This window comes from Puccinia triticina, chromosome 4A (assembly GCF_026914185.1).
Source record: "Puccinia triticina chromosome 4A, complete sequence".
NCBI lineage: Eukaryota > Fungi > Basidiomycota > Pucciniomycetes > Pucciniales > Pucciniaceae > Puccinia > Puccinia triticina.
In genome coordinates this window covers 2,782,126-2,807,727 of record NC_070561.1, presented here as the reverse complement: position 1 = coordinate 2,807,727, position 25,602 = coordinate 2,782,126, and the positions used below count along the sequence as shown (strand labels likewise).

The 25,602-nt window shown below is 45.9% G+C and overlaps 2 protein-coding genes across 2 annotated transcripts; one reads left to right on the top strand and one right to left on the bottom strand.

The window, feature by feature from the left end:
- Positions 1–2,921: 2,921 nt before the first annotated feature.
- PtA15_4A344 (uncharacterized protein) lies at positions 2,922–4,617 on the top strand (the record flags this gene model as incomplete). Its single annotated transcript, XM_053168219.1, has 2 exons — positions 2,922–3,367; positions 3,486–4,617. The coding sequence occupies 2 exons, from the start codon at positions 2,922–2,924 to the stop codon at positions 4,615–4,617; spliced, it is 1,578 nt and encodes a 525-aa protein (XP_053019450.1).
- Positions 4,618–21,058: 16,441 nt separating this feature from the next.
- PtA15_4A343 (uncharacterized protein) lies at positions 21,059–25,127 on the bottom strand (the record flags this gene model as incomplete). Its single annotated transcript, XM_053168218.1, has 7 exons — positions 21,059–21,307; positions 21,408–22,362; positions 22,442–23,513; positions 23,614–24,251; positions 24,323–24,683; positions 24,744–24,940; positions 25,006–25,127. The coding sequence occupies 7 exons, from the start codon at positions 25,125–25,127 to the stop codon at positions 21,059–21,061; spliced, it is 3,594 nt and encodes a 1,197-aa protein (XP_053019449.1).
- Positions 25,128–25,602: the final 475 nt, after the last annotated feature.

Below are 25,602 nucleotides of genomic sequence, written 5' to 3'. Positions count from 1 at the left end.
GTTTGGCGGACGAGGCCGGTGACCAAAGAAAGCGAGACACTGCCGGATGACACCAGGACTCAAGCAGACCGATCTTCCTCGAGTCCCTTGTGGAAACTCTGATTGCGCCTTTGTTGAACTTGCCAGTCAAGGGGAGACTCTGCAACCAGCAACCGGTACATAGAGCTCCCGCATGTTTGGGTGACGCTCTCGATCACATCCTTGATCTGTTTAAGGAGTCTGTAATCCATCGTCCTATCTATCAAGAGCTTCCTCGAACCGTCCAAAGGTTTTTAAGAGATCGCTGTCTTTCATAAAGGTGTTCCAACGCAGTATCCGCCTCTTCTTCTTCTAGAGCTCCTGCCATCGCACCGTTCCCTCGAATCACGGCTTCTTCCAATTCACTCAGCAACTTCTGGGTGGCTGACCTCGGCGACCAAGCGACCACCCCAATCGCAAATTCTCAAAGCTTGACGCCTCGTTATCCTTCTAGCCTGCTTCTCGTCAAGGTGCTTTTATCCTGAAAAACAAAGTGACGGTGAACATACCCGCTCCTGACGCGTTCCTACATTTCCCTTGAAGATCCAGAGGCAATATACATATCTTTTTTTGGCACCGTCGAAGCGCACATTCTTATTTTCTATCAGCAACAAGACTTGCTTGATTGATACTCTTAGCGACCGACTCTTCTTCTTCCCTCATAAGAAGTAGCTCGCTTGAATTCGTAAGTTTTCCTTTTTTATTGCTATCGAGATGCCGTCGCAGCTGCAGCCTGTGATGATCTCATTGTTTCTAGACTGATCGATTGCTGACAGAGTGACTTCTGCTTCGCTACCTCACTGGAACTCGGTAACTCGGCTTTGGTGACTGTCAACGTCGCAGCGGGGAGGGTTACAATACGGCTGTTCATTAACTCCTCCGGCACACTCGATCGAAGGCCGACGGACACTACTTATCTCTGGGATCAATCTGGTCCAACTTGAGTTGTTGCCAGACTACCCCCTGTCACTTCCCCTCCGACCGCTGGAAATAAAGCAGCGTGGATATAGGTTGGTTACCCCAACCGTGAACTACAGCTGTGTGTATTCCGAAAGCTGAGAATTCGGGTTTTTTACGTTTTTGCCCAAAAATCAGGCCAATTTGAATTGTGCAGTACCTTGCTCTCTCTGTCGGGCTGTACGCGGCCAGTTTGTGGCGCTCAAAAAAAGAAAAAAGCCGCAACGCGAGTCAACAGCACTCCAGAATAGCCTTAATTAGCATTAAACTTGAGTTACACCATCGCAACGTTACTCTCTGTCGCTCAAGCTGTTGTCGACTGGGTTCGACTGCCCTCTAGCCTCCCGTCGCTAGTTGTTCTATACCCAAAATTTCGGCCGGTCCAACTAAAAAAAGTAATCTGTTCAAACCAACCCAGCCCAATACCTTCCACATCACTCGACTCTCGAAACCTTGAAGCTGATACCGAAGCAGAACAATCGCACATTCGTAGAAGCAAGATCCCATCTGTGGAAGTATTGTAATTACCCAAATTTACATTCATACACCAAATCAAATATTCGTCCTCATTCCGACTAAGGCGACCCTGCCATCCAATCCAGGTCGGCATACATATACCCGGAACTGAAAAGTCGGAAGGAAGACCCCCTTGACTTTGACGAAAAGGGAACGAATCGATTAGTTTAAGCTTAATAATTCAACATTTCTGTACTTCTGTCGAATTCACTCAAGGCAGTCGTGAGAAGGAAATCACTTGCGGTCCAGGAGCTCCGGCACAGGAATATAACTTGCTCCACTTTAACTTCGCATTGGCCGTCCAGCCACCCCTTCCGCTCCGTTTGTAGATTTCTTTCTTTTCGAATTGGTTAAAACCAACAACTGTTAACATGTAGGTGCAGCTTCTCTCCTCTTGGCCCCGGGCCCAACTTTCCCTCGTCACATTACCCCGCCACTTTTTCTCGAGTTTCTCCGCTTCTTCGTACCACTTTTTCTCTTAAACTTCTCCGCAAGCACTGTCCAGGTAGCTCAGCCAAACATTCCAGGCTATCGTGACGCCTGGCTCTGTGCGATGCAGAAAGGCTTTCTGCCTGAATTGAACACAGTTTGCGTCTGTTTGCGTTAGGCCTCCCATGCACATCTGAAAAACCTCCCTCCCCCTACCTCAACTTAACTTCGCCCCTCTGTCCACTTCTTTTAGTCCCACACCCCTGAGTCCTACATACTGTGTAGATCCAGAACTCAGCCTAAACTCAGCTCAATTCAGTATGTAATTGTCAAACTGACATACCTCTCCCACTCTCAAGCAAGTGGTCACTTGAAAGAAGAATCTTTGATTTCTTCCGTATCCATTCCCCCCTCTGTGCCGGCTTTCCCGCATTACAACAACTTCGTTGCCGCGATCTTCCCAACACTTCACGCCGGTCATATCACAACAGTCGTTGTGCTTACCCAACCAAGTGCACACTGTCCGATCGACAAAATAACCAGCAAGAACGCCCCTTACATATTCCCAATCCAAAACAATCCCCCAGACAGCCGTGCAAGCCTCCTGCCAACCTCGATATCATACTGCCTATAGGCTACCTGTACAGCGTGAGCAGTGTAGCAAGCACTCCGTCTCACGTTCAATCAGCTGTACAACTGTTTTGTAATGCAGTACTTGTTTCCAATGGCTTGAGCCAATAATTAGTCATCCATCACATCCATTCACTTTCTGCCTGTACGATAGCACTCTCTCTACGCGTGCTTGCTCGCTGTCCTTCCCCTGGACTCAACATGGCGTCAGGTCATTCGCTGACATCTCTGTTTTGCTCCAACCCACCAGATTTACCGCGCAAATCGCCAGTAACCTGGTCAACATATCCCTCTATTCTCAACCCTCCCGTCAACCCAACTCGGCCACTCTATCCGACACATCAAAAACACCTTGCCAAGACATTCGATCAATGTGGAAACTTCCTACATCCCGGAGGTTTTGGGCACTCATCATTGCCATCTCGATCCTCGTTATAATTTTCTGGCAGCATATCTTCTTACTGGCGAGGATTTTGTTGGTCTATCCACTCTGGTCAACATACTCATCAAGTCTCTCACTCAGTATTGGCAAGGACGGCTTAGATCCGACGTTTGAAAAATATCCAGTTGAACAATGGAGTGTCAAATGGCCTCCTCGATCCGCTAACGGCAGTTGGCCTGCCCCGGATTCCAGTCTGTTACGGCTCAGTGATGGAAGCTTGGCAAGATTACCCGATGAAAGATACGGCGGTGGTGTCAGTTATTCTGAGCCTGATGAACTCGACTTAGTACCCCCGATTCTCCATCACATTCTTCTAGGCATGGACCGCCGTCTGATGCCCAAAACTTGGACGGCCAGTCGGAATAGCTGTCTCGCGTCAGTTGCTGCCATTGGTTACATTTCTTCTACCCAGTCACTCGCAACAACATCATTCAAAAGCTGACATAACCCCTGTAATCCAATCGAACACTTTTTTCTTCTTGTGATTGCACAGACTTCATCCCGAATCAGCTAACTTCACCCACCATTTCTGGGACGATCAATCAGCGGAAGAATTCATGCGGAAACATTACTCATTCTTTCTACGCGACTTTCTTGATTACCGGCACACAATCCAACGCGCAGACGCGCTAAGATATTTTGTTTTACACCACTACGGCGGGATTTTCTTGGATATGGATCTCGAGTGTCGACGCTCGCTCGGACCACTTCGACGGTTTCCGATCGTCAACATCAATGCCTCCCCCGTCGGCGTCTCGAACGGATTCATGATGGCCCAGGCGAAACACCCTTTCCTCGAACAACTGATCAAGAGTCTCAAATACTACGATCACACCTGGTTCGGAGTCCCCTATTTCGATATCATGCTGTCCACTGGCCCCATGTTTCTATCAACCGAACATCTCCATTTTCCTGCCGATCATCGCTCAACTCAACTTCGGGTCCTTGCTGAACGGCAGCATCGGCTAAACGGGAGGGTTGCCACCCCGCTCTTCCGACACTTGGGCGCATCTTCATGGCATCAAGGCGATGCCAAGTTGTTCCTTAAGATTCGTGTAATGGTCTATCAACCGTTCTTCAGTTTGATGCTGTTCTGTGGATTTATCGGTGGAAGTGTTGGTTGGATGGTATGGAAGAAACAAATAGCCAAGCCGGGGGTTGATCGAAGCTGGTCTCATTCATGTCAAAGTAGTGAAGTCCGACGATTCTCCGCCGGTCGATTGATACTATGGAGATTTGGTCTTGGAAGCAGACGGGGACACCGGAGGACACCAGAAGAATATGAAAGAATCGAGATGGATTTAGAGTCTCCTCTGATTGGCGACCGGAGGCTGTCACCGATCCTTGAGGTCGAAGAAGAGGTCGAAGCCAAATTCGACCATGAGCTCGAACACAAACATTCGATTCTGAATTTCGGACGGAAACGGCCGGCATACAATACCCTCAAATCGCCTACAACTCCGAGCGTGTTCATGGATGAAACCGAGAGCCTATATCAGATTGGTAACGGAAGTAGTAGTGGGGGAAGCTGTCCCAGTACGAGCAGTGATCCGGAGGATGACGGGTCTTCCGCAGAGGCCGTCGTAGTTCTCATCGATCGGCATCCATCCAAATGGAGAAATTAACCTCGCCTCTTCCCCTCAAACACAAAAATCAATCAACCGTCTCTCCCGACAACTCGATGGACAAACCTTCACTCTTCTTGTCAACCCGCCGGGTAGTTCATCTTTTCTCACCGAACGCGTATACACTTCCATCTTGAACGTTAAAAAATTCTCTTTTTTTGATGACTCGTTGGCCGACTCACTCAGGATGGTTTTTGAAAATTCTAGCTTAAATGTAGTTATATATCAACATTTCTTTGTTCTTCTTGAATCAACCTACATTCTTGTTTAGTTATCATTGATTGAGTTTATTTTTCCTTTATCTCATAATATACTATCATTATTGATTCTCATTTTTATGAAGTCTGTCAATGGAATAATGAATGTTCAGTTAAAAACCCACTGATATCTCGATTGGATCACATTCCAACACAAAGGATGTCTTGTCTGACCCACACATTTATGTGGTGGTGTTTATTGGGAAGAAGAGACATGTCACTGAGATTTTCTAGACTGGGTTTGCCAAATCTATGTCAGCTTGCATGCATGTCTGATTGGGTTAGAGCATTCACATTTGTTTGCTAGATTTTTGGGTCAAATTATAAATATGCCCAGGTTTATGGGCAGGTTAGCTGGCTGAGGTTGCCTTCAAGGGGGAAAACACATTTGATAGGTCAGTTTAAGGCTGTAACCCGGGGTTCGGGACGGGGTGAGGACCTCATCCCGAAGCACAGACCCCGTGAAAAGCGGGGTTCGGAGCATGCCCCGGGTGAATACCCCCCCCCCAAAAAAGGAGATGTGTTGCAGACCTATGTAACCTCCGAACAGCCAGTGTTAGACTGGGCTCGCGCGTGCACGCGAACCCAGTCGTGGGCTGAGTATCCCCGCAAAATGTCTTGAATCCTGCTCGCTCTGAAACCCGCTTCAATCCCGCGCGACTTTTACAAGTCCATCGTCCACCTGTCACCCCACACCGCGCCTACACTCCAAACCTGGCGCCTGAGCTCCAAACCTCTGTCCGCAAAAAAAACAAAGTCATCACTCAAGATCACGTTGTAACTTCTCGTACGGCTCGTCATTCAGGATCATCAAATAGGCTCAAAAATGGAATCAAATCATCCCTTCCTTGCGCGTATAACCTCCAGGCCCTCTCAAATCCCACCCAACCCTACCATGAACGCTCCTCGAAAAACACTCTCGACTGCGCTGCCGGATGATTCTGACGACTTCGTTGACCCATCTCTTCGCCCTTCGCTTCAGTCCCCCCCCAATCAGTCCAGCTACTATTGGCTCCGCGTTGAACAACCCAGCTGTGACAAAAACTCAGGAGGCCTTGACACCCGACGAAGAAATGGAAAAATACAAAAAGAAAACCTTGCGAGAGCTCCGCGAACTCCAACACACTCACATAAAGTACAAAAAACTCAACCAAGCAATCAAAACCGAGGCCGAAAATATCTACTTCGAATATCAGAAAAAACAGCATTTGCTTTCGCTCAAGTACAGCCGGCCGTTCGCATTATTAACCAAGTACCTTGGTCAGCGCCGCACCCGTCAACAGGAAAGCTGTTGGGATAGTTTCCGGAAAAACAACCCAGATGCGCAGGAGGCTTTACACAACAGTAAGCACAATCCAATACTTCCATGATTTTCTGTTTTTCAGTTCACATAGACTCAGTTTTGCATCTTTTCCAGCCGAGAACAATATTGGCCAGCGGAACAAAGAAGTCTCCAAGTTGTACAAGCAGGCTACAAGCACAAACAACCCAAACGAGATCCAAGAAACCAACAGCCAAGCAGATGCGACCAACACTTCAGACACCGCCGAGCGAGGGATTTTCAATAAGATATTCAAATCAAGTGAGAAACTGCGAGCGGAGACTAGGTCTTGGGCCAAAGGGGTCCAGCAGCAAGTGAGTCTCAATTCAGCATCTATCCTTGAGAAAAACTCAAAATTAATGCTTTTTCCTCTGATTAGCTGAAGGAGTTCAGCGACTTGTTTGGTATGGAGGGATTCCTCGTCCTTGCTGGGCAAGATCATCAGAATCCCTTTTTCTTCCAAGGCGGAAGCATACACGGTGACGATTTTCTGAAAGGTCTTATTGATGAAGGTGATCCAATGCGTGAGTTTGCGATCTGGACAGCTGGACAGAAGACGAATATAAAAAAGAAACAGAAGAAACCTGCTAGGCCTCTTGCTTCTGGATCGGCTCTTCAGGTTGCCAGTCAGCCCCGAAGCAAGAAAACAAAACTCAACCGGTTGGCTTTCAAGAATCAGGATGTTTGCCAGGGTCTGTTTTATGCTCTGAATTTTCTTTTAACTCTGTTTAACGCCTCAGGACCCATTTTGATCATTTACTGGCACGATTTAGGTAGCTTAGCGCTCAACCACAAATACATCTGTTGCAAGCTCCGTGAAATATACGGTAAGTGTTCTCTTACGTGCAGATTGTTAAGACTTCCAAAGTCTGTTTGATTAAGTGTTTCATTCTTTTCTTTAGAGGAGGTTCAGACTAACAGCAAGAAGAAAGATACACGCGGTTGGCCAGGAACCAATACCGCTTTTCAACTTGCCAACTTCAACCGCAAACTCGTCGTGAAAGAAAACACTGTCGGCCTCACATCGGAACATCTTCTCAACGTTCCAATCAAGAATATGCCTATCAAGGTGACCTGGTTGGTCCTGCGTGGCCTAAAAAACAACTGGATAACTTTAGCAAAACATCGATTCGACACACCTCCCAAACAAACTGGCGGAAAGAAGCGCAAGGCCTCTGAAATCAATGAGGAAGAGGAGGATGGAAATGATGGTGAGGATCAAGGAGGAAACACCGAAGACAAAGGAGATGATGAAGAAGTGTATGGCGAAGATGACAACGAGTAGAAGAAGTTTTGTTTTGATTTCTCTGTGTGGAAAGTAGTTCTCCTTCCCTCGTGTAGAGAAACAATGTCAACAATGTTAAACTTATATAATGAACATTAAACTAGGCCGATAACAAACTTGAAATTGCAAGTCATTGATTGACATCAGTTTTTCCATCAAAGGCTGAACTACCAACAACTGCGGATACATAGACAAATGCTTGACTTGGAGATGCTTCATTCCAAGGTTTGCAATCTGCCTTATTCAAAATAAGTACTTTCCAATACAATTCTATTTCTTCAACCTACTATTATTACCAAATATACATCCTTCAAAGTCAAATAAATATCCAAGTTGCTCTGTCACCATTTCCCTTATGGTAAAACTGTCTGCCTATCAAATTGGATTAATGTTATGCACAAATCCACATTACTTAGTTTATGTTTCCCTTGAATGCAATCAACTCAAAATAAATATTGGGATGTAATGGTCTGGCCATGTATTTTTGCACATTATTAGCCAGAAAGGAATGAATTTGCATTATGAGTGATGTAAGAATAAATTTGAATACAAGGGGAAGCAATGATGTTTGCCAAAGTGATGATAAATATGGCCTGAACACCAGAGGCCTCAACTTTAATAATCTGAACACTCTGAAAAGAAGCACAATTATTTCAAGATATGTAAATTTCCAAAGCACTTTCACAAATTTACACTTTCATAAACCCAAATTATGATTCTTAATAGTAAATACTATATATTTCCAATATTGAACTGGAAGCCTGCTATACTAACATAAAATGTAATTATACTAACAGCTAACCTGTTCTTCATTAGCTGTGAATTACCAGATGTGCACTAGCACACACAGATGGCAAAAACTGGTGACAATGACTCATGTTGGAATCCAGAATTATAATTATTAGTAATATAAACACCATACCACAGAAGATCCAATATTATATCATGGAATTTACAAGTCAAACCTATTCAAAACATATAGAAATGAGAACTAGGGACATATCTTGGTTTTGATAAAATTCTCATCAAATTTCTCCTTCAGAAACCAGAGTTATCATTTTTGATAGTATTTGCCCTGGACACAATATATATGACAGGTATCCAATGCTACATTGCTTCTTTGTTGAATAGACACTACTTAAAATAGGTTCATATTGTAAAATTTTGTATCTTCATGTTGATGGTATTTTTTTAACTTGACTCCCTCCTCCACATTAATAAAGATTTATGAGTATTAGTAGCAATTTCTCCCAGCTCAATATAATACAAGCTTTTATGTTAAAAAAGGAATTAATTGGAGTCATTATTTGAAATTTTATTTTTGTATAATTTGTATGCCAATATGTATTCAATCTGATACAATTTTTGTGAGATTACTCTACCAGAAACCAAATTAGCTATGATCATTGTTAATCTGTGTCAAGCAAGGGTTCCAGTGCTTGCTAGGCCACATCTTGGGGTTGGTTCTTGTATACCCCAGCTAGCTTGACGGTACGTAATTTATCATCTCCCCATAAAAACGGCGAGAAAATTTGCTATGCTTTTGAATTCAGAAGAATCATTGAGTATAACTGGAATAATGATTGACTCCTGGAATTTGAGTTTTCCAAAACACACATACATACATCAGTTGGCCCATGTTGTTGTCGGCCTACCATAGCTAGATTGATGTCTCCAAATTGTATATGATTTTCCATAAACTTTTTGCACAAAGATATTTTGTTTTGGAATGTTTGGAATAAAGAAAAATTGTTGAGCATAAGTGAAATAACAATTGGCTACTGGAAATTGTGAACATTGGAAAAGCACAGATATTTCCATGGGCACATATATATTGGTATGGGTTACCAAGCTGGAGTAATTGTTCCAAAGCAGCTATAATTTGTCTATAATCCTTATGCAATCAATTCCCATGCTTTGGAACCAAGAAAAAGCATTGATTATAACTGAAATAAAGATTTCCTGAATACTGGATGTGTGTAAAGTTTTCCAAAAACACATGTACACATCCATCAGACAAACCAGTTTAAACATACATCCTGATATAAATTATCTCCAAATAGTGTTTCAAAACTACTTCATGAAGCCCATGTGTAGATTCACAGAGTTATTTTATTGGGGTTGGACTGGGATAAACTACCACTAATACTCATAAATGTGTGTTTTGGAGAGGTCAAGTCACAAGAAAGTGAATCAATTTGAAGGTACAACATTATAACATAAGAAATGAAGTTATTTTCCATAGTGTGTACGTGAAAACCAGCTGTGTAGAATCTAAGGTCTTGTCCTATCAAGTTTGCAGCGGTAGGGTATGCACCGTTGAAAATTTAGTGCTTCTTGGTGCTTTCATGTAATTGTCCCGGAACATACGTCTCGACCTGCTTTTCTTGAAACCTCATCTTCATCGCTTATCCATCCAAAACTTCAATCAACTCCTGATCTGAACAATCTCCGAATGCCGCCCAGAAAGACCCGAACTGATTTTTACAAGTTTCATTACCGCTCTCAACTCTCAGTAACCGAAACACGCACGCAAAGAAAAGCTCGACTTGATTGTCTGAAAAGAGTCAAGGCAGAGGTCAGCAACCGTCCCAGTCGAAACATTAATGGCGCAACCAATCAAGATCAAAACGTAGAGGAATCAGCATCTCGCCCCGAAGTTGAACAAGAAACAGATGACCAAAACCCACTAGGATTCAGCAAGAACTCACCCTGGGAAGATAATGATGTGATCATGAATGAAGAAGAAGCCGCTTCCCTCGCTCGCATTCGATCCCTTCACCAACAGCTCATTCAGCAGCAAAAAAATCGTAATTGGATTGATTTAATGGGAGCTTTGTTCCCTGTGTATCTCTACTTGAAGAAACAGACCTTGAATTGGACGCTTCCATGTGCGTTTGACGATTTTTCATCGCTTGTTTGTAACTGCACGCCAGATCAGTACAAGCCTCGCGATGTGGACCTGATTGACTTTATGGGTAGGGAATTATTATCTGGAGAAATTTCCTATTGCCTCTCAGCTGATTGTGTGGTTGTGTTTTTAGGCCAAAAGCGGGCAAAATTTGTGTTCTGCTCTTGCACCCCAGATCCAGTCCGTTTACTTGCAAATGGATATTTATCATCGACTCCCATTTTCCCTCAGACAGCTTTCTCCCTTCGGCTACTCAATTTTTACGACTTGCTCTGGAACTTCTGTAATGTACAGACAACTTCCTTTTGTAAGGCTTTACAACGATGGAATGAATCCATTTCAATGAGACTTTCTGTCAAGACATCATCCAAGGTAAGCAAATTACTCTTTTCATGGTTTGTTCCTCTAAGTTTCATCCTGTCTGGCACTTTATAGCCCCGAGAGCTCCGACGAAACTTAGCAGCATCAATTGATGTGTACCGTAATCTGAAGAGCATGCAGCGCAATCTAGTTCACACCGTCACATCAACCAACAAGCAAGATATATTGGCGCAGCGATCTTGTCCGGCTTGTTTTGGTGTTACGCTTCCTGTCAATGATGCGGTAACCTCAGAGGATGATTCAGCCCGGCCGAACAATAACAATAATGTTTCGACTCAGTCATCTGATACAAACAAAGTTTTCATATGCCTCGATGGCAATTTCCAGCACCGTCACCACGAACGTGCCTCCAAGAACTATGTTGAAATCAAAAATCAAACTTTTTTTATTCCTCCTGAAGATATTGAAACTTCTAATGTTGAGATACGTGAAGCTGAGATTGCTAAGCGAGTATCTCAAAAAGCGGTATGCTTTTCCATCCAGCTTGTGTAGTCCACTGGTTGTAACTAACACATTTGCCACGATCTTCATCTATTTAGAAAGACAACTGCACACAACAGCACAAAGCCGCCGATGACCGTCGAAACGCGAGCTCTTGGAAAGGTTGTGACGATACTGGGCTTTTTGGATGCTGCTGCCGTCACGACTCAGTCATCTTATTCTGCAATATTCACAAAACAGGGGAAGGACGTGGTCTACCGATGTCTATATTAAAACAGCTTTTCGATGATATCAATCCAAACGTTCAACTCGGTGTACTATACGATATTGGGTGCACACTTGAGAAATTTTTTAAAGCCCGTGGTCTCCTCAGCAATCAACTGCCGCGAATGTCCTTTGCAACAGCAGTTTTTCACTCATACGTTCATGATTGGCCATGTCAGCTAGAATTTAACCCACGGTATAATGAAGGGTGGGGTTTGACTGATGGCGAGGGCTTGGAGCGTCTTTGGTCCGACTACTCCCCTCTTGTAGGTCCCCTCCGTCACGTAACAAGGAATCGTCGTTTTGGTTCTCTCAGCCACCGGACTTTTTTCCGCAATATGCGGGGAATAGAAAATCTTTGTGGGTTCTGATTTGAAATCTCATCCTATCGTTCTATGTATTATCTACTTATTTTGTGTTATTTTTTCACCAGTACTGGTGTTGAAAAGGAAATTTACTCATGCAATTGCTACTAAGATGGAATCCGAGGGCGTTATCCAAAAGCTGTTGTGTGAAAAAAATCCCCATGACTCCGTAGAATACTTTACTGTAGATTTTTTTCGGGCTCAATGGCAAAACCAGAGACTCTTTGAACTCAATAGAAGCCAGAACGAACGAGCTCAATTAGAGGAACAAGCACAGTTTGTTGAAAGAGGAGAAGCCCTCAAAAGCTTAGCGTACATTGTTTTGACTCGGTCTTGTTATGTATTGAGTCACTGACTGAAAGAACTTTTTCAAGCGAATCACTTGTTGCTCACTTGGAAAATCCTCCACCCAACGCGGAAGCAGAGCACGCACTGAAAACTTTGGAGCAAATACGAGAATTGAGGAAACAGCAAGACAAAGAATCGGAAAACCTGGGGTCGTTTTTCTCAGCCGAGCCAGGAATTGATCGGAATCGTTAGTGACCACATTCCTCAAAATTATGTTATTTTAATGATTTATCCTTTTTCTCATCTTAGCTGAAAAAGAAAGGAGGCTGGCCTTGCTTTGGAGCGCGAAAACTGCTCTCTACAAATGTGCCGTACAGATTCAAGGGGAGACGCAACCGCTGCGCGATTCAAAGTCTCGTGGTCAGCGGCTGGGTACAGTCTTGAAAGAAAAGATTTTTGACGCACTTGCGCGTCGCAAGAAGACTGCAACCAGGTTCCTGAAGATATTTTGCGATCGTCGAATAGATTATCTCAAAAACCACGCTCCTGATGAGCTGAGTCGGCCCGAAAACAAAGCTATTGGATACGATGATTTCATCAAGCTTCCACTTGACGACCCCTTTTGGAACGATGGATCGATGTGCATGTGCAAAGAACCTTGGGCCGTGAATCCTACCGTGCGATCTGGAATTCACGCTGTTTTGCGATTGGATCGTGCAAAGGAGGAGCTGGTACAACTGACAAATGAGCTGCGACGATGTTTGTCTTGGGGGATCCATCATCGCAATCAGCTGAAACTTTGCATCGATCAGTGTGTTTTTAGTAAGCCTTTGATCTGTCGCTTTTGGCCCTTAAAATGTGGCAGTTGATTGGTCTGACATGACAGCTTTCTTGCACTCAGATACCGTTAACGAGAAGCTCAAATCTAATTTGGAAAATTTGTTTGGCGAGGTGACCTATCAAAGCAGGAAAATTGTCGGCGATGAGTTGGAATCCGTCCAGAAGGAGCACGAAAATTTGCTCCTATCGTGGCACCAATCAGTTAACGAAATCCTATTGCTAGGCTTTGTGAATCGCAGCATCTTACCCGATGAGTGGTTTGCACTGGTTCAATTCCTCCAACAAAGCACTGTGAAAGACTTCATTGAAGATAGTGTGGATCTGCTATTAGAAGAAACTGTCCTCAATGATCAAGACTCAGATGGAGAATCTCTGGATGAAGAAGCAAACAACACCGCAAATCCCTCGGAACACAGATTGCCTGATGAAGACAATGGCCAGCCTGGCGAAATTTAATAATAAATCCAGCTTATTAGTTTTGTTCTTTTCGTTATCCCTGTTTTTTTTCCGCTTGTGATCATCACAAATTTTATAATTCAAATACATGTGCGCATCACAAAACGAAAATGGTAATAATCTGTTTGATTCAGGATATAAAGCCTAGACCTAGAGTTTGGCAATACAAAAGGAGGAACAAGTATATATTTTTGGTGCGGTGTGGAACGGGGTGATTGGAGTGCGATGACCCTGATAGATGAGTCGTATAATTGGACACCGGTGGGTGATCCTTGCCGTTGCATGCAACTTTACGTGATGACTTCGTTTTTTTTGCGGACAGAGGTTTGGAGCTCAGGCGCCAGGTTTGGAGTGTAGGCGCGGTGTGGGGTGACAGGTGGACGATGGTGAAGCGGGTTTCAGAGCGAGCAGGATTCAAGACATTTTGCGGGGATACTCAGCCCACGACTGGGTTCGCGTGCACGCGCGAGCCCAGTCTAACACTGGCTGTTCGGAGGTTACATAGGTCGTGTTGCACCGGCTCGTTGCTGGCCTTCATGGCATGGAATTTCACATTGCAATGTTAGGTAGTATCGTGCATTTTCTATGATTTGAACGTCAAGCAAAATCTAGTCTTAAATAGATTTTCTATTCCTCATGTTTCACCCGACTGAGGTTTTTCCCATGGGCATTGGTCAAATGTATTTAACTTGTCTGCTTTGACAAGACAAAAGTGTCATCTGTCTCGAGTCCTCGACTTGCCTTCCCTATTCCTCCGAGTCCCACTATAGTTAATATTTAATACTTGATCTAGTCTTAGTTCTCAACATCACCTTAAAATGAAGCAACCATCCACTGATTTGGGTAAAACTCAGCCCAAACATCCAAGAAACAAGGCTCCTTCATCCTCTGTGTCCATACCATCCATACCATCAATCCTAATCAAAATTGACAATGACAATAGCAACTGGGAGGATTCTTCTAAAAATGTTGGGCTTAGGCAAAGTTGGGTGTGGAATCACTTTGAAGTATCCAAGGACGGTACTCAGGCTGTTTGTAAGGTTGTTAAAAAGGGTGGTAAAGCTTGTGGCGCTACGTTGAAGAAGGAAAAAAGTGGAAGTACTAAAACCTTCCACTGCCACTTACTTCAAATCCATCAGCTTGTTGATCCAAAGATTAGTGAAAAGATGAAGACCCAGGTCAACATGAGAAAATGGGCCAAGAAAGGTGCTGTGAACCCAAAAGTAAGTACTTTTTCTATCCTCATATTCATTTTGCGTATTTCTAAGCTAATGAAGCATTGATTTGCTTTCCAGGTTGAGCTCAACACTGAATCATTGAACAATGCCCTTCTGAGATTTGTTGTGCAGTGTGATCTACCGTTTGCCATTGTTGAGTGAAAGTTGTTTTGGGATCTATTTTGTCTTATCAACGAAAGGGCTATGCCTCTCATCAATAATACTTGCCGCTGGGGTATTACTAGACACCTCTCCAGGGTATACTTTCAACAGCAAGAGGCGATGAAGCTTGAATATCTTGCAAAACAAGATTCAATAAGCTTCACTCAAGATGCGTGGACTGCACCAAACTGCACAGCTTTCATGTCAGTGACGGTGCACTTCATTACCGAGGATTTCAAGATGAAAGACTTGATGCTTGCCATGCCCCATGTTCAAGGTCTGTCGTGTTGGTTTTTTATTTTTTTTTGATTTGGTTTCAGTTATACGGAAAACTGATTAAATTAACACTTTTGTTTTCAGGGAGTCACACTGGCAAGAATTTTGCCAACCTGTTCTATGATGTACTTCATAATTTTGGCTGCCTTGGGAAAAATCCACACTATCACGGCCAATAATGCAACAATGAACAACAAAATGGCTTGGGAACTTCAGCTTCAACTTCCCGGCTTCAACCAGCATCAGCACCTTCTTGGGTGTATTGCCCATGTCATGAATCTTGCAGCAAAGGCAGGACTCTCTGTCCTTGGATGCCTTGAAGTCAACAGCGATGGAAAGCCACTATCAACGACTGACGTGGGTGGTCCAACCACCCCAAAACCATCAGCTGATAGCTCCGCAAACAATTGAGCCAAAGTTGATGCGAACTCAGTACTCAAGCGGGTACATGGCTTGAGTACCTTTGTACGATTTTTGCCTCAACAACGTGAGTGATTTGAAAAAGTCTTAAACTTTGTTCAACCCAAGCTTCAAGATACGAACATCAAGTGCTTAGAAATTGATGTTGCAACTCGATGGAATTCCACCTTCCATATTTTCAGGCGTGCAATCCTCCTTCAGCCATCATGTGACCACTTTTGCCGAGAGAATTCTGAAACTCAGCCATATGTCTTATCGCCTGCCAAATGGGACCAAGCAAACAAGATCATGGATTTGCTTGAGCCACTCTCCAAGGCCACCGAGATGCTCTGTGCATCCAAGTGCCCCACCTTTAATACTGCTCTCCCAGTTTACATTGCTTTAATGAAACACCTTCACACCGTCCGACGAGGTCTCTCTGATCATGCTCAAGGTGTTGTTCCTGCTACCCAAATGATTGGAAAAATCAATCAGTATCTCCATGAAGCACTTCAAAAACCTGTCCACATCAGTGCAATGATACTTGATCCTCAGTTCAAAGCTAGTTTCTGGAATAATAACATCTCCTTCATCATGGAGAACTACATCGCAATGTCGGTCGATCAAATAGTAACTCAGTTTACTCAAGTTGCTCAAGACTTTGCCAATAGTATCAAGACCAGCAAAGGAGAAAGCGCGGAGGAAGGGAGCAAAACAAACCAAAGAAAATCAGCCTCTGTTGGTTTTTTTGCGGCTTCATTGTACCAAACCAGCACGGAGATTGATGATGTTGAATCGGAGATAAAGAAATATTTGAAAGAAGATGTTGAAACCAACAGCGTTGATATTCTAACTTACTGGGCTGGTTGTCACAACAGCTTCCCCATCTTATCCAAGATGGCCCGTTGGTTTTTAGCTATTCCAGCTACCAGTGCTGCATCCAAACAAGTTTTCTCCAAAGGCCGCTGCATACTCTCTTGGCAGCGCTATGCCCTCAAGCCTGATACTGTTGAGAAGATCTTGTCCTTCCAGGAATGGTATCAATTCCTGGAAGAATGAAATTAAGCTCCACAATCATCATTTCATTGACTGTCTTACTGTTTCTCCTCCTCCTCACTTTTGTTTTCCTTGTTTTACCCCGAGTTTTTCTTGCTTTTGATTTTGTTGTCTGCTCCTCTGTCCAACTGTGATGTAGCCACATGTAGATCATGCCAAGTAACGTAAAAAATGATGATTTGTCTCTAAAATGGCCAATTGAACCAATTAAATTTATACGTTCTCCCTCCCCCCTGAGCCTCTCAATGCCCCGGGTACACCCAGGGCACTGAAATCAAATCCCAATATCTGAACCCCGGGGTCACACCCCGTGAAATGCCCCAGGGAGGCCAGTTTGGGTTACAGCCTTAGGTCAGTTTCATGCTAAAGTGACCTGAAATGAGCCACAGACCACCCCTGACTTATCACAAGTCCCTTGCTTCAGAGGGCCCTGGTACAGCCTGAGCTGGCGCAAAGTGCCCTTGCGCAAAGCGCAAACTCCAAAGGAGGGACTTTCAGGTAAAGCCAAGAATTTGGCTTGAGAGCTTTCAGTGTTTTGGTGGGAGTTTTTTCCCGCTCCCCTTTCAGGGGTCTTCTCCTTGTGTATTCCTATTGCCTGTGGTGCCAGATTAAAGGCCTGATTTTTCTCTTTCTTTTGGTGTCAATCACCACTTTTTCCCCCTTCACAAACTCCTTCCATCCCCCTTTGAAGTTTGTGATTTTTTTGTGTTTGGCCAGAAGTGTGTATGCAAATTCTGAGAAGATCCATTTGGACTCAATTTAAATACAGAGCTCCATCATCCATCCACCTTGACTGCTGAGCAAGGGCAACACTCCTTCACGTGTAGATATCACAAAAGTGACACTACATTGAAGCTGAGATGCTCAGCTATCCCGTGTACTTCAGCTCACTGACTCACAATGAGTGCGCGCTGTGTAATGTAAATTTGATTCAAAAAGTTGGCCAAAAGCCACAAATTTCCTGAAGCTCCCACGCGGAAAAAAGCCGATAACTCATAAGCCTCCCATTGGGAATGGGAGATGCTTTACATCGGGGTGCTCCGCACCCCCAGTCCCAGGAGGCTTAGTTAAGTCAGGACCACCCTAGCCTGAGGCTAGATTTCAGGTTAAGGCTAGCTATATTTAGCTGGCCTTAGCCTGAAATCAAACCTGAGGTTTGTTGACCAGGGGTTAGCCCAGCCCAATGTGATTGCCAGTTGGGTTAAGTGGCCCAAAATCATCAAATTAACCCAACAAATGTGAATGCTCTTAGTGATAGAATTCCACTTGTACAGACATTTGATTTTTCCATTACAAGAGTACAATGATTTCATGTAACTGCGGAAAAATAAATTCATGAATGACTTTTGGCTGGGATTATGTAAGCAGGTTCAAGACTCATGATGTGATGTCTATGCATTTATGATTTCAATTTTGAAGATCACTATAGAGTGTTCAAAGCTGAATTTACAAAATTTCAATACATCAAATCATAAAACTTTGTGATAATGTTTTATTTACCATTTTAGAAATGTTGCTCTTCTTCAAGTCTTTTTTGTTTTCAGCTTGAAAATTTCATGCAAGCCAACTGTGAACACCCTGTATGAAACATTTAAACCAGCTGGATTTGTGAGCATACAATTATGACTCAAGTGAATTTGTCTTACAAGAGACCAGGATTGGAAGATTATCACTGAAAACCTCTTTGGTATACATATGTACCAACTGCCAATCCATCATACACTGTGGAAACCAAGGGTGGAGAATGACATGAAAGAGTTGCCAAGTCTTGCCAGCGGGATTTGTGGTTTTGTCTCACTGGATGCAGGTGCAGTGGTGCTTGGATCAAAACTTGGTAAATATGTGACCTGTTGGAGCTCAACAAAATAAATGTGGAAAAACCTCCTGAAGAATCAAGTGCTTGAGGCTCAGGCCCAGAACTTGTTTAGGGTGCCAGTCCCTTTGCCAGGCCATCATCTGCCAATAGCAGGAAGGGGATTGGTTAAATTGGCTCCTCTCAAGACTTGATGGGTGAATTCCCAGTGGTTCTGGGGACCTCCCAGATGTCCATTTAGAATGAAAGGTTGTAATTTCCCCCAGTCTTAATTTACACAAGGGTTCCATTTGAAGTCTTCAAATGATGTCCTCCGGGCGCAAATCTGCACATCACGCCCAAGGACAGACTAGTTCCTCTACAGCTAGTTTGTGTCAGCCATTGAGGGGAGTACACAACTCTACTGATGACCAGCCTGCACCAAGCTTACCTAAGCCTCAAGTTTGTGCCTCCTTGGAGAGTCTTACATAGTGGCACAAAGTGTCTCCAAAGGAGAGGCTTACATTGAATGTCACATCATTGGCCCTACAGAATTCAGATTTTGTAGTAAAAAAACACATTTCCTTTTCAAACTGTTTTTAAAAATGTGTTATTTTGTTTAAAAAAACCAAGTAGACAGACTTGTAGCCTGCAATCTTAGCTTTCATCCCATAGTTGTGTTGAGATAGTGCATTAGCATTTCCCTTTGTAGTATGCTTCTAACCTATCCACCCACAACTTAGCCTATATTATACATGTATATAGTCTAGTTGTTCTTCTTACTGTTATCCTTCTACACTAATGCTTTGACTCTCCGTGCTCGGACTCTGTCCTTGACTCTCCGTCAAAACTCTCTTAGTTCTGTGTCACCCAGCTACCCGCAACAAGTTGTCCACCAAACTGACCCTCATAATCACTGTTCCAATCCAATTTTTCTGGGGTGATCTTTCACATTTTCTCAAACTCACGAGATTTAAAAATCTCTCTGTGACTCTTGGGTTGACATAGAGCCTCTCGTGGTTTTCGTTACTACTGCACACTATCTGTTGCTTAATACAAAAGAAAGTGGACCGGTTTGGTTTCTTTGTTTGGCATCCATGAAGTCTGATGAATCCAGCCATCCCGCCGCCAAACAAAGAGCAACCATACTTCCCATTGGCCAAAATTCTTAATCCCAACTGCAGAGGGAAAGGCGGAATCATACTGGCTGGTGAAAACCAATTGAGACCAAGTTATGACCAGCAACCAAGTTTTCACTCTAAATCCAGCCATTTCTCTAGGCAACAGGCTGTGGATGACTTCCCTTTGGCTCTGCCAACCAGGCTAATAGCACAGATGTGGGCGCTATACAGATATCAACAACCACTTTGGGTGGTCAAAGTTGACTTGCATAAACTCATCAACTTCCAAGCCAAAAAAAAAAGGGGCAGGCTAAATCCACTCCAAAAATTACTAAATCCACTCCAAAAATGGAGTGAACAATAGTCCACTCCAACTTTCATTGGAGTGAAACATAGTCTACTCCAAATTTTGTTGGAGTGAACAAAATTGCACTCCAAAAAAGCCTGTTTTTTGGAGTGTACCCATGATGCACTCCAAAAATTTTGGAGTAAACCCAATTCCACTCCAAAAATATTTTTTCCAAAGTAAAATGATTCATTTTTTTGGAGTGCACAGACGTTCACTCCAAATTTATTGAAGTGGTTTTTCACAATATTCTAGTGAAAGAATTCAGGGTTCTCAAAGAGGAACAAAACCTTATGTCAGCATCATATGTGTATTTAAAATACATTGAAAATGATGTATGTACAATTCTTTCAGTTTCTACAATGACTAAAACCTTCACCAGAAATAAATTTGGGGGGATTCAATTAGGTTGATTTATGTAAACTGCATACTACTGCTATAAAGTTTTCCTGGTACTCCATCCCAAGAACTTGGAATATACATTTTTCAAAGTTACAAGTTTCAATTATACAGATTCAAAATTTTTTTTTTTTTAAATTTGAGAAGCCTTAATCCACTCCAATAAATTTGGAGTGAACATCTGTGCACTCCAAAAAAAAAAAAATGAAAAAATCTCCCTTGGAAAAAATATTTTTGGAGTGGAATTGGGTTTACTCCAAAATTTTCATGGGTACACTCCAAAAAACAGGCTTTTTTGGAGTGTAATTTTGTTCACTCCAACAAAATTTGGAGTAGACTATGGTTCACTCCAATGAAAGTTGGAGTGGAATATTGTTCACTCCATTTTTGGAGTGGGTTTAGTAATTTTTTGGTGTGGATTTAGCCTGCCCAAAAAAAAGTCCCACCCAAACACTCCAAGTAGAGCAATATTTCTTATAAAAGGGATCACTTGAAAGGTTGATGATTTCACGTATTGATCACGTGAGAGTCTGATGATTTGAAGTATTAAAGATAAGGTGATTTCGACTATGATGATGGACAGCAGCTACATCAAGATGGATTCAAGTCCATGGAGCCATCAATGGACCGGTACAAGGCTCAGAAAGAAGACGAAAGAAACAAGAGCGCGGCGAGCCCGTGTCGGCAAGCCCGTGGCGAGGCGATCCAGGCCACTGTGGCCCGAAAGCCCACGGAACGAGCCCCGGTCGCCGTCCGCCAGAAGAAGATGAAAACCGGGGAGAGAGGACGAGGGAAGAGAGGAAAGAAAGAGGAAAAGGGACGAGGGCATAGATATAAGTATGGGGATGACATAAGCGCAAAGAGTCAAGAGGCAGGGCTGCCGAGGTCCCGCCGATCCACAGGCGGACAAGACGACCCGCTCCGCGCGTCCTCCCGCCCCTCCGCACAGTCGATCTCGACCGGCGGGACTGGCTGCTGCTGGTGGCGCCGGGCGCGGGCGCGTCGGCGCTGGACGAAGCCGTCGACGATGTACTCCTTCCACTCCTTGAGGTTGGCCTTGAGCGCGTTCTCGCGGACGCCTTTGCCGTTCAGCCAGCCCACCAACTCGTCCACCTGCCGGCGCCGCCCCAAACCAAACACACACACATCCATCCATCAGCCGAGTGTCCAAGAATCAGCGTGTGTGGGGAAGGAGCGGAGGACGGAGACAGACCTGCTGCTCGGTGTCGTACACCGCCCACTCATCCACGCCCACGATCTGCTCCTTGAGCTCGTCCTCCGCCCCCAGTGGCTGCTGCTCGCGAGGGTCGACGGGGCCCGTCTCGACGCCGAGTTCTTCGTGGAAGCGGCGCTTGAAGAGGGCCGCGTGGCCGCCATGTGCGGCGGCGATCTTCTGCCACTCGTCGATGGAAGGCCCGGAGACGAAGAGGCATCCCGCATACCACCTCGTCTCTTCCTCCCCCTCCTCCCCCTCCTCATCATCCTCCGCCTCGACCGAAGCTTGCGGCGTGTCCGCATTGCTGTGTATCTGCATCCCGCCTACCCCGTCGAACCACCAATACTTGCACAGGAACCGGTCCGAGCCCAGCGGCTTGAGCTTACTGACTCCGATCAGCTGGCGGAAGCGTTCCTGGAAGAAGAGTTCGCGCAGGCCGACGTCGAACAGCTGGCCGTCGAGCGCCGCCTTCTCCGCCGCCAGTTTCCCCTGCGGGTCTGACGGGGGATAGGCCGGGGACGCGGACGCTGCGGGCGGCTTGATCTGGCGCGCAAGCAGGGTGGCCGTCCGGACGGCTGTGTCCAGCCGTCGGCGTCCAGCCGGCTTCTTGTCCGTCTCCGTGTCCGGCGACTTCGTGGGCCCGTCCACAGCCACAGACAACGACCGACTGCCGGCCGAGGCGTGCGTCGACGGCTTGCCCGCACCGCTCGAGCGCGCCTCTTCCGGCTCTGCACTCACGTCCCCTCCCCTCCCCAACATCACTTCTGGAGAGCCCTGCGCCGGCGCGGCCTCCGTCGATGGCTCCTGCTTGGGAGGAGGCTGCGCCGCATCCGGCTCCGTTGTCGGCGATGGTTCCGTTATCGTAGAACTGCTAGGCTCTGTGGTCGAGGCCGGCTGGGTGTTGAGTGCTGCTTCGGCCTTACGAGCCTCGAGACGTGCCAGCTCTTCGAGTCTATTGTATATATATGTGTGTGCTGCGAGTCAGTTTGCGGGACCAGGTATCAAGATCGAGAAGAAGAGGCGAGACTGACACTTTGCGTTTCTCCTTATTCACGTCCGCTTTTTCTCGCCGAACGACGGTCAGCTTCTCGTCGCACTCGTCCATATAATTGCGGACCTGGTCGCTTTCGGTCGCCAGATCGCACAAGAACTCGAGCAGGACAAGTTTGTCGTCAATGGGTAGGAGTGCGAACCGGGCGGCCAGAGTTTTCTTCAGCATGCGCGGGTTGCTCCGTTGGTTGCGAATCGATCTGCCGTATCGACGGCCATCTTCGTCCGCCGTTTCCGCCCCGGCTTCGGGCTCGACGTCTTCCTCTTTATCGAGGCCGTCTACGGATCCTTCGCTGTCTTGAACCGTCAGACTGTCGTCGGTGGTGTTCGATAGAGGACTGTCTCCATCCTGCGGGGCATTAGCCTGGTCGTACTTCGTCTTGGGATGCGAGTCTTGGGGCTTCTTAGTGACCCCCGGGTCGGGTAGCTCGTCGTCTTGATCGATCGTGTGGTCGATCGCCAGCAGGGTCCCCTCGGTCGAAAAGAAGTATTTGAGCATTCGGGCCATGCAGCCCAAGCGTTCGATCCCACCTCGATGGCACATGATCTCGACCAGTCCCATCACCCAGTCCTCCTCGAGCGCGGCTCGATTGGTCTTGCGCTTACCCGCGGCACTCGCCAATGCAAACTCGTGTAGCCTGCGCGTGATGTTGACAAAACGAAGGCCCTTGCGCACCCAGTACTCTCGCTCATCGATGCTCATCACTCGACACTCTTGAGCGGGACGGGTGGCGAAGAAGGGCAAGACGGAGATGGAGGTAAACCTTTGGGGCCTGGTCGTCGGGTATCTTAATCCACTCTGACTCAGGATGAGCTTGACCAAGCTGGCCGTCAGATCATCTAGACTCTCGTCGAACTCTTCAAATTTACAGCGTCGCTCGTTCAACTTGAAGATGTTCACAAACGACCAGATCTTGAGCCGTTGGGCAAATTTCTTTCCGAGCTTTTGCTGACTGGGCTGTGGTTTTCTGGGTAGCTTGAGCGGGGTTGGGTTGGCTCGTCGTAGGTAGCGGCCATCAATAATTGTGAATGGATCGAGATCAAGATCTTCAACTTGTTTCCAAACAAGCACGGAGGGGAGGGAAGGGGAGGGGAGAGAAGAAAGACCGATCAGCCAACAAACTTTCTGGTATGCTTTAGATGCAGGGCCTACTTGGGTATTTGATTGTTTTCTTGGATTCTTTTGTGGCGGTGCTTGGGGTGGTAGCACTGATGAGAGGGAGGGCAGGGTCGGCTGGATTAGCTAGCTGAGTGTTGACGGTGAGGGGGTGATCTAGGTGGGCATTGATGGGTATAAGGGCCGATGGATCGGTGGAATCCAGCGTTTTCTTCCTCTTCTTCTTGACCACCTTCTTCTGGGGGCAAGGCTCGACGATGGAGTAGTTGAGGCTGTTGGGCTCGAGCTGTTTTTCGATGAGCTGTGCACAGCTGCTGAGTGTCTCCTTGAGGTGGTCTGGGTAGTCTTGATAGGATGGGGGCAGTGTTTGGAGGGATGTTTGTGAGGGGGTGAGGGGCTGGCAGGTGTTCTTCTTGCGTTTTTTGGGGTGCGGCTCGGTTAGATGATGATGGTCTGCTTGAGTTGCTAGTCGGTTGATTTGGTCGTAGTTTTTGACCAATGATTTGTAGCTGGGTACTGGTATCGGTTTGGGTGTGATGGTCTTGGGCAGTGAGAGGTCTGGATGGATGGTCCATCTGGGAAGGGATGGTGGGTTGCTGCTGTGTGAGGAGGGTACTAGGACGGACTGTAGGAATCGTTTGAGGAGTGGTTTGGAGAATGTGTCTGCAGGCCGGCTTGAGAGGTGATGTGTGTTAGATACATAGATCTTGTGTGACATGGAGAGTGGGATGTGGATGTGATGTACCTGAGTTTCCTCGTTTCGACTTCCATGTAGCTCGCGCCGAAGTTGTCGGAGTTGGATTGCTGGTCATCGATGAGCTGGATGGTGTATAGGTATCCGGCGGGGCTGTCGATCTGAAGTGTTTTGTTGAGGTCGAGCGAGAAGCGGTCGATGGCCTGGAGGTGGATGAGGTCTGCGTATGCGTGCTTGTCGAGGTCTCTGATCGGCTTGGGGGGGAAGACCTTGACTACCTTGGCCGGGTAGACGGAGGGGGATGCGCTGTGGCTGGATGCCAGGTCGACGGTGACTTTGTCGGCGACATTGAATCGGTTGTGGAACAGTTCGTAGAGATAGTCGACGAGATGGTCGATGTTTGGCTGTCGTTCTGGATGTGTGTGGTCAGGGTATGGTTCTGAGCTTGTCTGGGGGTGTTTGATGTGCTTACGGGCTGGCTGGAGGCTGACTGCGGCTGTGATGCGCTGCTTGAGTGTTTCTGGGAAGTGCTTCTGGATGAGCTCGTCCTGGGCTGCGTGTTCGTGGTTGAGTGCCTGGAAGAATGAGACTGGCTGGTGGTGGTGGCTTGCGGGTGCGGTGGGGGTGAAGATGGGCTGGGAGTAGAAGAGGTGTCGGTTGGCGTACGACCTGGAAGCAGTCTGTCAGTGTCTGTATGCCTTTTTTTTTTTTTTTTTTTTTTTTGTTGGCTCAACTCGTAGTCCGTGAAGATCTCGCCCGTCTGCGCGATCAGCCAGAGCTCGGTGTCCGGCGGGAGCTGGCCGAGCTGGCTGGGCAGCGGCAGGGGGGAAACCTCGGTCCGGTCGAGCAGGGGCATCGCAAAGTAGGCTGATGATGGAGAAAACAAAAAAAAAGAAAAAAGAAAAAAGAAAAAAGAAAGAAAGCAAGCAAGCAAGCAAGAAGAACCGAGAACAGCAACCGAAAAAACAATTGTATGCTTCACCTGAAAATACAACTCAAATATGGATATACAATCTTGCATCAAGCTTGCATATACCTCATCCAGTCCCCAACTGCAAGAATTCCTAAAGAAGTGCTGGACTGCATCCATGAGAAGCGCTCCGAAACATCCAGCTACACACACACACACATCAAAAGCCTTGTGGCAACCCCGGACTGTGGTTTTCATGATGCTTGCCCTCATTGCAGACTCCAGCCAGATAATCATCATGTATTGTTCTGCGCATCTGATCTGGTTCCCTCAACGTCTTATACATACGTGGAGATCTCGACGTAAACTATAATTGCGTGTCTCGCATAAGCTTATCAGCCATCATGCTCCGGGCAATCAT